Genomic DNA, 16,015 nt, shown 5'->3' on the forward strand with positions numbered 1-16,015 from the left:
ACAAACTCAAAAAGTTTGAGTGGGTTTTAATTAGTCAAAGTACCTCTAGTCCACACTTCCAAAATAATTTCCTTACCTAGACTCCTGTTATGCTAACACCCGACTCCAATTTTTTTTCACCCGAAGATTTTTTTTTAGTTCATCAACTCAAGGATTTACATACTTTTTCCACTAGCACTATGATTTTTTTTTATTATTGTTCTCAATAATGACATGAATGATCAGATTTAAAAAAAAAATTATTTTAGGCCCATTATATTTGTCAATAGTATTGCTGTCAAAGGGGTAGACTGTGTACGTGTACGTGTTTGTGTGTATTCCTGAAATGCAGATCTGTCAGAGCCCTTCATATTAAATATTTGACATCAATTCCAAAACCAAATGGGGACTGCTATGTGTGTGTGATTGATGGTGTGTGTTTGTTTGAGAGAGCTGAAGAAAAGCCAGGTGCTTCCTGAATGCTTGGTCTGAAAAGCACTGTGGACAAGTGGTTATGTGATGCAGGCAGATGAGGTGTTTGTGTGTGTGTGTGTGTGTTGGGAGTGGGGGTGGGGGATGAGGGGTGAGAGAGAGGAGTAGTGTTGAGAGGTGTCTAAGATGAAAGCATTCTCATATGTGTTGTTAATGAAAAAGTGCTATTTTTATTCCAGGACATTTAGACATTTGATGGGGCTTTTTAGGGGGTAACATCATTTAATTCCATTTCTTATGAAAGGACCTTTTTTGATCTGACTATTTTTCTGTAATCAGACATTCTCTCCCTGACCTTCATCGGGTGCCATGCCACGACTACCTCCCTCTCACACATTCCAGCTCTGACAATGCTCTGCAACATGCCACAGAATTACAGCTACAGTGCAAGTGCATACAATTCATTCAGCAGTGTATATAAATAAGCAATGAACAATTATAAACAACAAAAATAAATAATAGTTTTAAAGATTACCATCATCATATACATTTATAAGGAGGAGCACATCTAGTTTTATACATCATTTTATATTTGTCACTAAATCAAGTTAAACATTCTGAGCTATTAATTTATTTTCACTAGCTCAAGCCCCAGTTACCACTTTACCATTTTTGATAGATGGATGAGGAAAGTATCAGGAATAAAACGTAATAATAAAAAAATTAGCAATGACATACGCAGAAACAAATCAGAACTGCAAACATCCTTAACACATTTATAAAATTTTCCAAAGAAAAGATACAAATCTTCGATGAAAGTGATTCAGCAACCTTTACCTGTTCTCGCAGTGCATATCAGATACATTGTGACTTGGAGAACATTCCAGAACTTCCATCTCCACCACTGTCCACTGATATATGAAACCCTGTCAGATACATCACATAAGAGATGATTCTGATTATAATACAGTACAGACACATTTCAGCATAAACATAATGTACAAAAATTGGGTCTCTTAAGTGTTTTTTTTTTTATTTATTGCCTGTTGTATAGTATGTGAACTAGTTGCTGTAATTTCCTTTTTGCATTAATAATAATCTGTCTGTCTGTCTATTTTTTCATTTATTGATCTATCTATCTATCTGAATGTGGTTTAATCTAATAATAAGTGGATTTCTAGAGGTGAGTCCAGCTAACGTTCTGAGCTGAGAGCAGAGAACGTTAGCTGAAAACCATTCAAGCATGGTAGGAAACTATTTCCTCTCTCTCTGTCTCTCTCAAACACACACATACACACACACACACACACACACACACACACAGTTACTCAAAGCAGTACAATACCTTCATTCATTCTACCTCTGCTCCATAATATGTGTTTGGAATTACGTATTTTTGTGGCTTGGAAACTTCTTTTTTCGACAGAATAAACTGCAACTGCGGCCTTGTTACATAATTCTAACCCATTCCTCTATGCTAGCTGTAATGATCTGCAGAAATAAAACACATTAATACATACAACATGAAACTCACTAAGTTTAAGATTGTAAGCTTTTCAGTGTGATTAGCGAATGTGCTTTAAGCTGATTTGTTATACAATACAACGTTGAAAGTTTGTCCAATTCCAGCCCTTGGATTCCCCTGACCTACTGTATCTAATCCAAGAACTACTCACCTTTGGTATGAGGGAGGTCATTAAAACCACACCAATAACGAGTTTGAGAACTTTGACTACCTTTGTTGAACAGAATTAAAGCTCCTCGGGGAGAACTCCACCCCAAAGAGCTCAGATTATGCCACTTTAACTCCAGTCATTAGTGAACATATACTGGGCAACAGTCCACACTGCCCTGCTTAATACAACCCAGGTGTTCATATAAAACATGGGGAGTAAGTTTTTAACTGAGGAACAGACATCACGAACTTAAGACAAAATGGAATGCAAGAGAGAATGCAAAAGAAGTCTTTCAAGTAAGACTCAAAGACAGAACTGTAAAGAGATGCCTTACATGCAGAGGTGATGATCAGTTTCACAAAACACAGACCCATACTACATACAGTCAAGATTTTAAAACAGGGCTCTGCTCTACCCAGCTATCCAGACGAAGCAAGAATACACCTCATGCATGCACTTTTGAGGGGGTTGGAGTGTGCCGAGACCTGGGTTAACTTTTTACAGAAGGGACCTCTAAAGAAAATGGTTAAAACAGTAAGATTAACTATAAAGGCAGTGCCTTTAAGCATGACTAATGGTAAAAAGAGAAATAAATAGAGTCTGCTTACTTTGTGTTTATATATGATGATACATGTTAAATGAACAAAATGTCATTTTAACTCTTTTTTTTTTTTTTTACCTTTTATATCAGAAAGCCACTACACCTCTGAGACCCATTCTCTCCACTTATTTTTCTAACAACAACAACAACAACAACAAAAAAAAACAGGTTTTAACTGTTCGGTTGCCTTAAAGATTCATACGATGTTATACAGCGCATGCATATTGTTCCGAGAAGCGCTCTTACTCTATTAAATGCAAATGTACATGGACGGGGGTCAGTTCTCAAGGCTCAGTGCAAACCGAATAAAGAACTCTATTCATCAGCTGGTAAGAGCGGCTTGGAAAGCCTGAGCACTGACATTCACAGATCTGAAATGTCGGAAAATATGGCCCACAAAAAACAGCAGGATTTTCCATGTGCGTTTCACAGGGCTTTTGTTTGTTTGTTTGTTTTCTTTTCCTTTTATTCCAAACCAAATGCCAGAAGTTATGATCTCTGAATGATGCAATACAAGAAATACATGATGTTGGACTTCTAGAGACGCAGTAATACCGTATCAGGTTTAGGATTTAGGAGTTAGGAATTGGGCACAAAGTTACAATGAGCAATGCTTTACAATTCACAAGCAGCATTCTAAGTTCTGACTTTATGCCCTTACATTTTTCAGTAAAATACATTTACATTTAGGCATTTTGCAGTTGTTCTTATCCAGAGCGACTTACAAAAAGTACTTTCAAGTTTCCGTTATCGGATAAATCCTTACACTGATTAATAGGTTACTAACTAAGCGCCATCAAGGAAGGGAAGGGACTTATTATTATTATTTTAGTATCTGCACATCTGAAAGTGTATGGGTTTGCAAAGATCATTACAATTCACAACAATATCGTCTTTGCCATGTTATAAAGGTTATACAAGGTCTAATCACTTTATTAGGCTAAAATACTGTACCTAAAACGATGCAACCCAAACTCCATCAGAAGCTTCTACTAACACATAATTACAGGTTTCTTCAAAGACAGACAGACAGACAGATCGATCTATCTTACTGAATACAGCAGTTTTAAGTGTATTGTTCGAGTTTTAAGGACTTTTTGAAAAACAATATTTTCAAATCTTCTTTAGAAATCAGCAAAAGGGACGCTTTTCAGTTTATCACCAACTCCAGCTTAACGTGTGTGTGTTTATTATCAAACTGAGCACTAACTAGACAATCAGGGCAAACTACTGATAAGGAGTTCCCCTAGCATTATGATCTGGACTCACATTATCTCACTGAAGCACGTCTCATTCTTCCAGACGAAGCTCTTTCAGCACTTCAGGACTGAAGTGTGTTCCCGCATCCGTGTGTTGTTTAAATCCATGAGCGACATTTATTTATTTATTTATTTATTTTTTACTCGAAATGGTAGGCTAAAGACTATCGTTGCCGTCGAAGTATAAATAGCGTGTGGCGAAGAATAAAACGAAGAAGATGATCGTGTAAGTTTACGCAGGACAGAGTTTGTGGTCCGGTGGAGTAAGAAGTGTTCGCAGCTCCTCTCTTCACTGTTTCATCCCTCAGTCAGATCAAATTTACAGGGGGAGGTTTCGTTAACACAGAGAAGGAGAGAGAGAGAGAGAGAGAGAGAGAGAGCATAATGAAGGAGCTTGTTAGGCATTTAAAAAATATATAGTTTATAATTATCTGTAATAAATGCATACAGATACTTTATCTACATATCTTTCTTTATATATAATAAATACATTTAAATTATATTAGTAATGTATCATATTTGTAATGCATTTTTTCTCTATTTTTAGGTCATGACAATCATAAAAGCAATTCACTGCTATCATACGGAGTACGGCATTGTTCATGTGACAAATAAAATTTGAATTTGTCACATAAACACTGCACTACACTGAACATTGCACTTCACTCCTCTTTTTGGATAAATCGTATGTAATCTAGAGGTCTGTTTGGGGTCATTGTCCTGCTGTAAAACAAATGGTGGTCCCACTAAGTGCAATTAAAATGGGATGGTATATTCCTTCAAAATGCTGTGGTAACCATGCTGGTCAGCTAGACCAGCATGGTTACCAGCTAGAACCGAACATTTCAAATTTGTCCTTATCAGACCAAAGAACAGGTTTCCAATGAGCTAATGTACATTTATTGTTTCTCTTGGCCCAAGAAAATCTCTTCTGCATGTTGTTCTTCCAAAGTTATGTTTTTTTAAATAATTAGACCATGACGGCTTGACTCACTTAGTCTGAACAGTGTATATTAAAATAGGTCTGCTACTTGAATTTAAAGAAGCATTTATGTGGGCTCTAATCTGAGGTGCTGTAAATCGGCAATTTCTGAGACTGGCCTTTCTTAAGATGGTTTTAATGAGAGCCAGTTTGATTGTTTTGGTGATTGAACTTTGGGGATACATCCTATTCTTGAGATTTCTTTAAGTAATGATGGACTGTCTTTTCTCTTCACTTAAATTAGTGTTTCTTGACATAATACGTTTCTTGACTAGATGTGGACTAGTAGGGCTATTAACTTTGTACCCACACTTCCTTAGCACAAGACAGCACATTAAGAAGGCAAGAAATCCCACAAAAAAACTTTTGACAAGGTATACCTGTGAACTGATTTTTTTTTTTTCCAGGTGACTACCACTTGAATCTGTTGAGGGAATGGCATTGTTGTACATTGTTGAAAATACTGTACAACTTCACATCTGTAAAACGCCTTATTAAAATGTGGAATAATAGTGGTGAACCATTATCTATGAGAATAGTCGCAAAAAACATCCTTAATGTGTAATTGAAGATCACTTAAACCCTTAGTTTAATAGTAAAATAAATAAAACAAAGAGAACACAAGGGATTGGGACTTAACAGCAGTGTAACCTTCACTGAGGCTCATCTGAAAAAAAAGAAATTGTTTGCTAAGGGGCATAAAAAAGTGGAGCACAGATTTGCCTTGTTCCAGAGTGCATAAGGGTAGGAATAGGGGCAGGTGATGTTATGTACTGATCATGTTTGGTGCCTACCGTACTGCAATGTCATGATCTGCAGTCGCTTCTGTTGGTCAGGTGTAGCTTTAGCAAAAATTGCATAATATATTAACAAATATATAAAATATTTGGAGGAAAAAAATAAAGGAAAGGAAGGAAAAAATAATTTAACATTTAGTACTTATTTTTACATTGTTAAAATTTTGTGTTTTTTCTTTTTTATGAGGTTGGGGTTCTGCTTCTGCAGACACTATGTAAAGGACTGGCTTTAACACCTCCATCATCACACAACAATATTACTGCAATATAATACCAATAGTGAAAATTGTTCTATGGATGGTTCAGAGCTACACGTACTTAGGTACACAAGTTCCATTAGTAAAGAGATTCCTTTAACATTATCTGTTCCTCATGCTGCCTGACCCATTGCATGCTGGGATTTATGCAAAACCCAGCAATTATCATTTAATTTCCTTTCTGCACACCATTAATAACAAGGAAGGAAGGAATACAGGCAAATGCGCAGGGATGCTCACAGAGGATATATTGCTTGCAGATAAGCCTCTTACCCTTTTCTGACTGACTTTAAGCTAAAAAATAGGATGTCTGAGCAACAAGCAGGCATTAGAAGGTGTAAAGCCAGTGACACAAAACTAAGGTACTGTAGAAACAAAGTGCTAGCACATGCACTGGGGCACTCGTTATCGTGTCATAGTCACAAGTCATTAGACTTTCATATCCTGAAATCACCACAGGTATATTTACAGAGAAATTGATTGAGTGAAAAGTTGAAAGTAAAAACTTAATTTACATGAGTCTTAGTCTTTATTAATTTTAATGACCGTGTGCACTCGAGTTAGTACGGACTCCTGAAATTTGCATAAAACCTGACAATTATTTTATTTTTATTTATTTTGTTACATCAGAGCTATCGGAGCATTATTTGATCAGGCTTCAACAAAAGAGATTAGACGCAAAGGAAATCTGACCTTTAGTAAAAATTATTTTCAGTGAAAATTATTTTACTGTAAATAAAAAAAAAAAACTAAACTTCTTAAATGAGAGCAATATAAAAACCCACACATGCATAAGGTATACCAAAAGTTGAAAATTGACCCACAGGATGGAGCAGTACAGGTAAATAGTAGGGTCTTTATTATTCATTTGTCGCCTTATGTCCTGTGAAAGTTGTAGAGGATCCAGAGCACAGCATGAGAACACACAGCCTAGCACTTCTAGACAGTAGTGCTGTTAAAAAAAAACAACCTAGTCATTTAAACCCACCACAAGTCATTTATGTAATTTCGTTCACATGAACGCAAGATAATCACACTAATCCCCATCTGTTGTTCTGTATTTCTGAGCAGTCAGTTGAAACGCTAATGTGAACAGATGTTTCATTAAGTAGTCTTGAGCAGAGCTGGACGGGCCTGATCTGTGATAAGCACACAAAGCTCTTATTCTTTGCCCGTTGTTAGAAGCTTGAGAGCTTTCTGTAGGTTCTGAATGGCAGTGGAGACGTCTTCGTACTGCAGCGCACTGCCTGCATACTTACAGTACTTCTGAGCCTGGGTGTAGTCCTCCGGTGTGAGACGCACATTACCTGTGAGGAAGATCAGAGTAAATCAGCGAAATAAATAAGATTATTTTTTTACATATATAAAAATGAATAAATTATATATTAAATATTAATTTCTAAAGCCAAAATCTGAAAAAAATGTCATTTTCTGATTTTGTACTAAAAGTCAGTTAGTAAGAGGGGTTCTTAACATGCTTAAAAACTGAAAATTTGTACACAGGTTGGAATCTGCTGCCATTAGGCCGCCCGTGAGTCTGGGCCCCAAGTGTTCACTACTATATTGTTGTGTTGTTGTGTATGTGACATAAAAAAATGAATGCTTCACAGTGGGTACCACACATTCAGAAGAAACTGTCTGTTCACCCTTTCTATGTTTAGCAAAGCCATGACGGTCTCAAATTTGGACTCAGATCAAATTAGTATTTCCAAGCAACTCTATTCTGCCTGTTGTACTTTCAAAGAAATGGTATCTTTGCCAAAATTTAACCATGAAGGCATGACTCCCGCAGTCTTCACTGAACAGTTGATGATGATATTTTTGTCACTAATCTGAGGTGTGTAAATCGGCGGTTTCTGAGGCAAGTCTTTCTATTAAACTTATCTTCTGCAGCAAAGGTAGCTCTTTGACTTCTTTTCCTGGGACGATCCTCAGGAGGGCCAGTTTCATCACAGTGTTTAATGGTTTTGTTTACTGCACTTATAATAATAATATGCATTTAGTTGTAGTAGCACTCCAGGAAAATGTGATGGGCAGGTTTGGTCTTCAGGACAGGGATGTAGAAGGACAGATGGTGGTGGACTTTGCAAAGAGGATGGAAATGGCAGTAGTAAATACTTTCTTCCAGAAGAGGCAGGAACATAGGGTGACATATAAGAGTGGAGGCAGAAGCACTCAGGTCGACTACATCTTGTGTCGACGTTGTAACCTAAAAGAGATCAGTGACTGCAAAGTGTTGGTAGGGGAGAGTGTAGCCAGACAACACAGAATGGTGGTGTGTAAAATAACCCTGGTGGTGAGGAAGGCGAAGAGGACAAAGGCAGAGCAGAGGACAAAGTGGTGGAAGCTGAGAAAGGAAGAATGTTGTGAAGTCTTTAGGGAGGAGTTGAGACAGGCTATGGGTGGTCAGGAGGGGCTGTCAGTTGACAACTACAGCCAATGTGATCAGGGAGACAGGTAGGAGGGTACTTGGTGGATCATCAGGTAAGGGGAAAGTGGACAAGGAGACTTGGTGGTGGAATGAGGAAGTCCAGGAGTGTATACAGGGAAAGAAGCTAGCTAAGAAGAAGTGGGACACTGAGAGGACTGAAGAGAGTAGACAGGAGTACAGGGAGATGCAGAGTAAGGTGAAGGTAGAGGTGGCAAAGGCCAAACAAAGAGCATATGAGGACTTGTATGCTAGGCTAGACAGTAAGGAGGGAGAGGTGGATCTGTACAGGTTGGCAAGGCAGAGAGATAGAGATGGGAAGGAGGTGCAGAAGGTTAGAGTAATTAAAGATAGAGATGGAAATGTACTGACAGATGCCAGGAGGGTGATGGGAAGATGGAAGGAGTACTTTAAGGAGTTGATGAATGAGGAAAACGAAAGAGAACAAAGAGTAGAAGAGGTGACTTGTGGAACAGGAAGTAGCAAATATTAGTAAAAGTAAGGTGAGAAGGGCGTTGAAGAGGATGAAGTGTGGAAAGGCTGTTGGTCCTGATGACATACCTGTGGAGGTATGGAAGTGCTTAGGAGAGGTGGCAGTAGAGTTTCTGACAAGTTTGTTTAACAAGATCTTGGAGAGTGAGAGGATTCCAGAGGAATGGAGGAGAAGTGTATTGGTGCCAATTTTTAAGAGCAAGGGAGATGTGCAAAGCTGTGGCAATTATAGAGGTATAAAGCTAATGAGCCAGACAATGAAGCTGTGGGAAAGAGTAGTGGAAGCTAGGTTAAGGGCAGAGGTGAGCATTTGTGAGCAGCAATATGGTTTTATGCCTAGAAAGAGTACATCAAATGCAGGATTTGCTTTGAGGATGCTGGCGGAGAAGTACAGAGAAGGTAACAGGGAGTTGCATTGTGTCTTTTTAGATTTAGAGAAAGCGTATGACAGGGTGCCAAGAGAGGAGCTGTGGTATTGTATGAGAAGGTCTGGAGTGGCAGAGAAGTATGTTAGAGTGGTGCAGGACATGTATGAGAGCTGTAAGACAGTGGTAAGATGTGCTGTAGGTGTGACAGAAGAGTTCAAGGTGGAGGTGGGTCTGCATCAAGGATCGGCTCTAAGCCCCTTTTTGTTTGCTCTGGTGATGGACAGGATGAGGTAAGACAGGAGTCCCCATGGACTATGATGTTTGCAGATGACATTGTGCTTTGTAGCGAGAGCAGGGAACAGATGGAGGAAATTTGGAGAGGTGGAGGTATGCTTTGGAAAGCAGAGGAATGAAGGTTAGCCGCAGCAAGACGGAATACATCTGTGTAAATGAGAGGGACCCAGGAGGATCGGTGAGGCTACAGGGAGCAGAGGTAAAGAAGGTGCAGGATTTTAAGTACTTAGGGTCAACGGTCCAGAGCAACGGAGAGTGTTCAAAGGAGGTGAAGAGGCGGGTACAGGCAGGTTGGAATGGGTGGAGAAAAGTGTCAGGTGTGTTGTGCGATAAAAGAGTATCAGCGAGAATGAAAGGAAAGGTGTACAGGACAGTGGTGAGACCAGCAATGCTCTACGGCTTAGAGACAGTGGCGCTGAAGAAAAGACAGGAGGCAGAGTTGGGGGTAGCAGAGCTGAAGATGTTGAGGTTCTCTTTGGGAGTGACAAGGATGAATAGGATCAAGAATGAGTTTATCAGAGCGACAACCCACGTTGGATGTTTTGGAGATAAAGTCAGAGAGGCCAGATTGAGGTGGTTTGGACATGTTCAGGGGAGAGAGTGTGAGTATATCGGTAGAAGGATGCTGAGGTTGAAACTGCCAGGCAGGAGGTCTAGAGAAGGACCAAAGAGGAGATTTATGGATGCAGTGAGAGAGGACATGAAGTTAGTTGGTGTGAGAGAAGAGGATGCAGAGGATAGGGTTAGATGGAGGCAAATGATTCGCTGTGGCGACCCCTGAAAGGGAACAGCCGAAAGACAAAGAAGAAGTTGTAGTAGCATTAAGAGTTCTACTGACTCAGTAACCACACTTCCTCTGCACAAGATGACTGATGGTCTAAAGCACATTAAGAAGCCATGAGATGTCACAAAATATTTTTTTACAATGCACATTTGTGAATTAAAAGCATTCCAAGTTTGCCAAGTGTCATCAAAGCTAAATGTAGCTACTTTGGACAATCAATAAAACACTTTGTTGTGTTGGAGTGCACTTGTGCCATGGAATGGGCTGCAACCCTATTAAGTTTGTGTCCCACCTTTTCCCCTGAGCTCTAGGTTACTGTTGTTGATAAACATTTGGTCAATGCCAAATTGGTCACTGCCAATTAGGGTTGCCAATTGTCCCATAAAATATGGAATCGTCCTATGATTCCAAACTAAAAGACACAATGTGGGCCAATTAACCTCACTGGTACCCTGATTTTAGTTTGTGCGCGAGCCAGGAGACTGGAAAGTCTTTCATTTAAAAAATGAGGTTTAGAAAAAGAAGACATCACCTCGGGTAGACTGTGAGGGAAGGCACGGCAGGAGCAGAGGGAAAAAAACTTTATAAGTGTACTATATGTTTCATTCTCCTGTTTTGTGTAAAATCATTAAAGATCGTATATTATTAGGCTTGATGCACCCAAATAAAAATGGTTTAGTTTTGACCTGTAATTGTGGGTGTGTAATGGCCTAATGTTTGTCAAATGAGTGAATGAATGAATAAACGGACGAATGAATGAATTTATAAAACACCAGGGTCAAAGCAATTAGGGTCACAGTTCAGGAAAAGGAGAAACAGTCTAAGATAAAGGTCTCTTTAAAATATATACATATATAAGCTGTATTACCATCTTTTAATATAATTTCAAAAATAAAGGGGTTCAAGTCAAACTGGGACTTATTTAATTCACTGATCAAAAGTCAAAATTGGCAGGTTTTCTAGAAGATTCTATTGCCATATTGAATACCTTAGTAAGACCTGAGGTGTGATGCTTCATCAGGCAATATAATAATAATAATAATAATAATAATAATAATTAATAATAATAATAATAAACAGTGGAACCTTGGGTTGCAAGCATAATTCGTTCCAGAAGTGTGTTTGTACAGTATATCAAAACACTTGTATATCAAAGCAGATTTACCCCATAAGAAATAATGAAAACTCATATTATTCATTCCACTACCCTAAAAAATAAATATATAAAAATAATTAATACCAAATATAAAGTAAAAATAAAACAACTTAACCTGCACTTTACCTTCGAAAAAAGTAAAAATAAATCCAGAAAAGATAAGTGTTTCCATTAGTGTGTTTGTGCACGCTGTTTGTGTGTGTGCGTGTGTGTAAGGCTAAAGTAAGACAAGAGAAGAAATGACTCCCTCCCTCCCTCTCTCCTCCCGTCTTATACAGTAGCCCTCTCCCTCCTCTGCTTTACCGAAAAACACTGCTTTATCGGAAAACTGCACATTACCTTTGAAAAGATTCGCAACAGAGCAGTGTTTCCGTTAGAGTGTGTGTGTACACTAATGGAATCAGTGCAGTCTGACAGAGAGAGAAAAACATGACCTTTAACCAGGAACCTCTCCAATGACACTTGCTTTACACACACACACACACACACACACACACACACGTTATGATATAAAACAGTACACACGCGCATTAAAGGTTATGTGTGAAAGACAACTTTTTCACACACGCACAAAATAAAAGATGCTATAGGTGTGCACTTAAGCTCATAGTGTTATAGTAAACAGTACACGCGTGCACAGATGTTAACTATATAAGTGGCACACACGCACTAAGACCGTGCATGTAAGACGATTACCCACAATTCTGCAGCACGAGAGAGAGAAAAACCATTGGCTCAGTTGTGATCACATGATGCTCGGTGTCAAAACAAGAAGAGCATGATACTCGATGATACTTGGTACTCATAAATCAAGACTCGCTTGTTTGACAAGCCAAAATGAATTTTAAAATTTTGCTCGTCTTGCAGAACTCTCGCAAATCAGGTTACTCACAATCTGAGGTTCCACTGCAGTTTTTAAAATATAATACAGTACATGTACCTAGACAACTCGTAGGAGGTTAAAGAATGAAAGACAACACACAATAAAATTTGTTTTTATAAATTAACTAACCAAAATGATGTAATGTTCAGTCATCATTTTCTTTAATTAAATGATTTTTGTCTCTCAAGATCACTGTTTCCACCAGACACCCTGAAGCCATGTGCACAGAGAGAAAGGTCTGTCTCTGTCACTATAAGTGATCAGCTTTGTATCGTACCTTGTTGGGTGATGTTGACAGGCATGGGCTCAGCCACCGGCACAATCCGAGGAACAGGAACTGGTTTCGTTTGCTCAGCTAAACAGGAAACATTCATTAATCATCATATTGGAGCTACAACAGCACCTGAAAACTGACACAGCAAAGTCTAAGGAAAATACAAGCTAAGAAATCTGCTTAACATACCACACCAGTGAAGAAGTAAGACCGGGAGACAGACAGAGGAATGACAAGATGAAGTTCAGGCTTTACCTGCTGTATTTGGAAGATCTGCAGGTGTGTTTGCTGGTGCGTGAGAGCCAGGAGGAACCTGGATGGTGCTATAGTTTGGTGGAGGTATAGACAACGATCCTTGGTCTGCCAAATCTGCACTGGAGGAGGAATGCGACTGAGGTGTACTGAGAGTAGGGTGAGATGGAGCACCAGCTTCAGCACCGAACTCATCGTCTGTGTGGAGAGCAGGTACACATCAACACTGGCTAGTGTGGCAAAATTTCAAGTCTAGGAATATGTTTAGTGACCCAGGTCTGTTAACAAAGACAACTGGCCTCATGGTATGATCATAAGGTCATAAATGTTCTGAATGTTTGTTTGCCGTGAGATCCAGAGACACAACAATATCTCACATTTACGACATCACTTTCATTGCTTGTTTCACTAAACAACCAATCAGCTCCCTATTAAAAGACTTAGGAAGAATTTTTCTAGAGCAAGAGAGATTAATTGTACACAGGAACGCTATGGAGCCATATTATTAATTATAATAATATTAATATATAATAATTTATCAACAAAAGTGCTATGAGATAAACCCACACGCGGGGTCTCTGCACATTAGATGTGGTTCGGTGTGTGTGTCCCTGAGGATCCATAAGACCATGACTTCATCTCTGACCTGCAGAATTTAGTTTAAACACAATCCGCCCAGCAGATGTTGCGGAAAGCGGAAAAATATGGACTTACATGGTGGTTTAGCTTTATCTGATTCATACAAGAAACTCAGTGCCTTTGCACAAATCCTACAGGATCCTTAGACTAAACCCTACAACATTAATGACATAAGTGACTAACATGAAGTGCTCTCTCTTTTAAACTAAAAAAATTATTGGCATTCATACTTTATAAGCAGTGCACAAAAAGTTTATTTATTTCTGTTTGCACTTTTCCATGTGTGTTCAATATATAGATTGTATATAGTCATTATACCCTTAATAACTACTTTAGTTAGAATCTGATAATGTGTACAATAAGCTAACAGTTTTTTTACCTAACACTCTGTACATGAAGAAAAGACTCAGGCCTGTGTATATTTTCCTAACAGGAGTCATAGTCATGGTTGTTTGTGCAAGGAGGTGCTGATCAAAACTTACCATATGCTTCCCCTTCCATGCCGATAGGGCCTGCCTGAGGCGTCTCACCACTCTTTAGGCAGTTGTGAATGTAGGTCGCCTTCCATCTAGCATACTTTCTGTGTTGAACGTTCTGGGGAAGAGGTGTCCGGGGGGGGGGGGGGGGGGGGGGGGTTAGAGGGGGGGGGGGTTAGAGGGGGGTGCAGAGAAAGTGAATGTGTCACTGATAAATGATTACAATAAGCAATGCCATGGAACCATAACAGGAGCTATAGGAGATAACCCATAAAGGTTTGAAGATCGAGAGGCTGGCTAAGTTGAATAGTAAATGCAAAAGTATTTCTACACGCACTATGCAAGAGAACTCAATTGGGAACAAACTGCTGTGTAGGCTTATGAGAAAAAAGGTTTTAATTTGCTAGGGAGCAGAAAGAATGGACTGTGGAACAGATTAGATAAGATTTAACTCATTGTGCAGAGTACATGTACAGAGTCAATGAAATGCAGTTAAAAAAGGATATATGGTTTGATAATTCCAGATTTTTTTCTGTTTCAGATTGATGGGCACATTAGGGTAAGAAAAGAGGTGGATTAAGTCTTGCATCATGCATGTATAAGTCTGTGGGGACAGTATTAAAATCTGGGGTCGCTTCCGTTGGTCAGTAGGTCTAAGTTCAGCAACGTTATGTGCCCAAAAATGAGGTCAGCTGACTACCTGAATATACTAGAGGACCAGGCTTTGTCATTAGACGATTTTTTTTCTTCGCTGATGGGATGGGCATATTCCAAGATGAGAACGCCAAAATTCATTGGGCTCAAATTGTGAAAGAATGATTTAGGTTGCATAATGCATCATTTTTACACCTAAACTGGACCACAGGCCTTAATTCCAGACCTCAACTGCATTGAGAACCTTTGATGCTTCTAGATGGAAATAATCAAAATGATGCCATAGCGAATGCCTGCCATAATTAGACCAAAAGACAGTCCAATAACAATTTTAATATATGATGTTTTTTTTGTATATTTATACACAAAGTCATACATTCAAATATTTCTTCTTTTTTTATTTTTCTGCACACAAACACAGACAGACACAATGTGTGTGTGTTGTGTGTGTGTGTGTGTGTATATATGTATATATATATATATATATATATATATATATATATATATATATATATATATGTACACACACACACACACACACACACACACACACACACACACACACACACACACACTGTACTGTATATACAGTCAGGTGAATAAGTATTTGATCACCCTGTGATTTTGCAAGAAAGCTCAGGAAATCTAATTGTATGATTTTTTTTAACAATTTACTTGTGAATTACTGTGACAAATAAGTAGTTAATTACTTGAGTCAAAAAAAATATATTTTTGGTACAGAAGCCCTTGTTAACAATTATTAACAATGCTTCTAGCCCCATGCTTCACTGTAGGTATGGTATTATTGGGAAAGTTCTACTTTTACTCATCTGACCACAGGACTTTCTCCCATGTTTCATTTGGATCATCCAGATGGTCCCTGGCAAACTTCAGACCGGCCTGACTTAAGCAGGGGAACCTTCCGTGCAATGCAAGATTTTAAACCATGACGTCTTAATGTATTACTGATGGTAGCCTTGAAAACAATGGTCCCAGGTCTCTTCACGGCATTGACCAGCTCCTCCCGTGTAGTTCTGGGCTGATTCTTGACCATTTTTAGCATCATTGATACCCCACAAGGAGAGATTTTTCATGGGGCCCCAGTTTAAGGGGCAATGACATCATTAGGCTCTGCCATTTTCCAAGCTGCTTGGCAATTGCCCAGTAGCACTTTCCAGCTTTGTGAATGTCTACAATTTTGTCTCGTGTCTTTTGACAGCACTTTGGTTTTGCCCATGTTGCTACTTAGACTGATTGTGGGGTGCACAGGCGTCTTTATGACAGCTAACGACCTTAAACAGGTGCCACTAATTTAGAATCATGAGCAGAGTG

At 38.9% G+C, this 16,015-nt stretch overlaps 2 protein-coding genes across 6 annotated transcripts in view; both read right to left on the minus strand.

Moving 5' to 3' along the window:
- adgrg6 (adhesion G protein-coupled receptor G6) overlaps positions 1 to 4,229 on the minus strand; it is a 78,762-nt gene extending 74,533 nt beyond the window's left edge. For all 5 annotated transcript variants that reach the window (XM_053481653.1, XM_053481644.1, XM_053481636.1 and 2 more), the window contains exons 1-2: positions 3,958 to 4,229; positions 1,249 to 1,337 (exon numbers count right to left, since the gene is read on the minus strand). In XM_053481653.1, coding sequence (XP_053337628.1) covers positions 1,249 to 1,337; positions 3,958 to 3,959 — 91 coding nt within the window. In that variant the 5' untranslated portion in view covers positions 3,960 to 4,229. The remainder of the gene's footprint in view (positions 1 to 1,248; positions 1,338 to 3,957) is intronic.
- Positions 4,230 to 6,821: 2,592 nt separating this feature from the next.
- vta1 (vesicle (multivesicular body) trafficking 1) overlaps positions 6,822 to 16,015 on the minus strand; it is a 29,330-nt gene continuing 20,136 nt past the window's right edge. Inside the window, exons 5-8 of the mRNA XM_053477679.1 lie at positions 14,036 to 14,147; positions 12,918 to 13,112; positions 12,666 to 12,743; positions 6,822 to 7,290 (exon numbers count right to left, since the gene is read on the minus strand). Of these exons, the coding sequence (XP_053333654.1) occupies positions 7,145 to 7,290; positions 12,666 to 12,743; positions 12,918 to 13,112; positions 14,036 to 14,147 (531 nt within the window). The 3' untranslated portion in view covers positions 6,822 to 7,144. The remainder of the gene's footprint in view (positions 7,291 to 12,665; positions 12,744 to 12,917; positions 13,113 to 14,035; positions 14,148 to 16,015) is intronic.

The sequence above is a fragment of the Clarias gariepinus genome, chromosome 2, assembly GCF_024256425.1.
Source record: "Clarias gariepinus isolate MV-2021 ecotype Netherlands chromosome 2, CGAR_prim_01v2, whole genome shotgun sequence".
NCBI lineage: Eukaryota > Metazoa > Chordata > Actinopteri > Siluriformes > Clariidae > Clarias > Clarias gariepinus.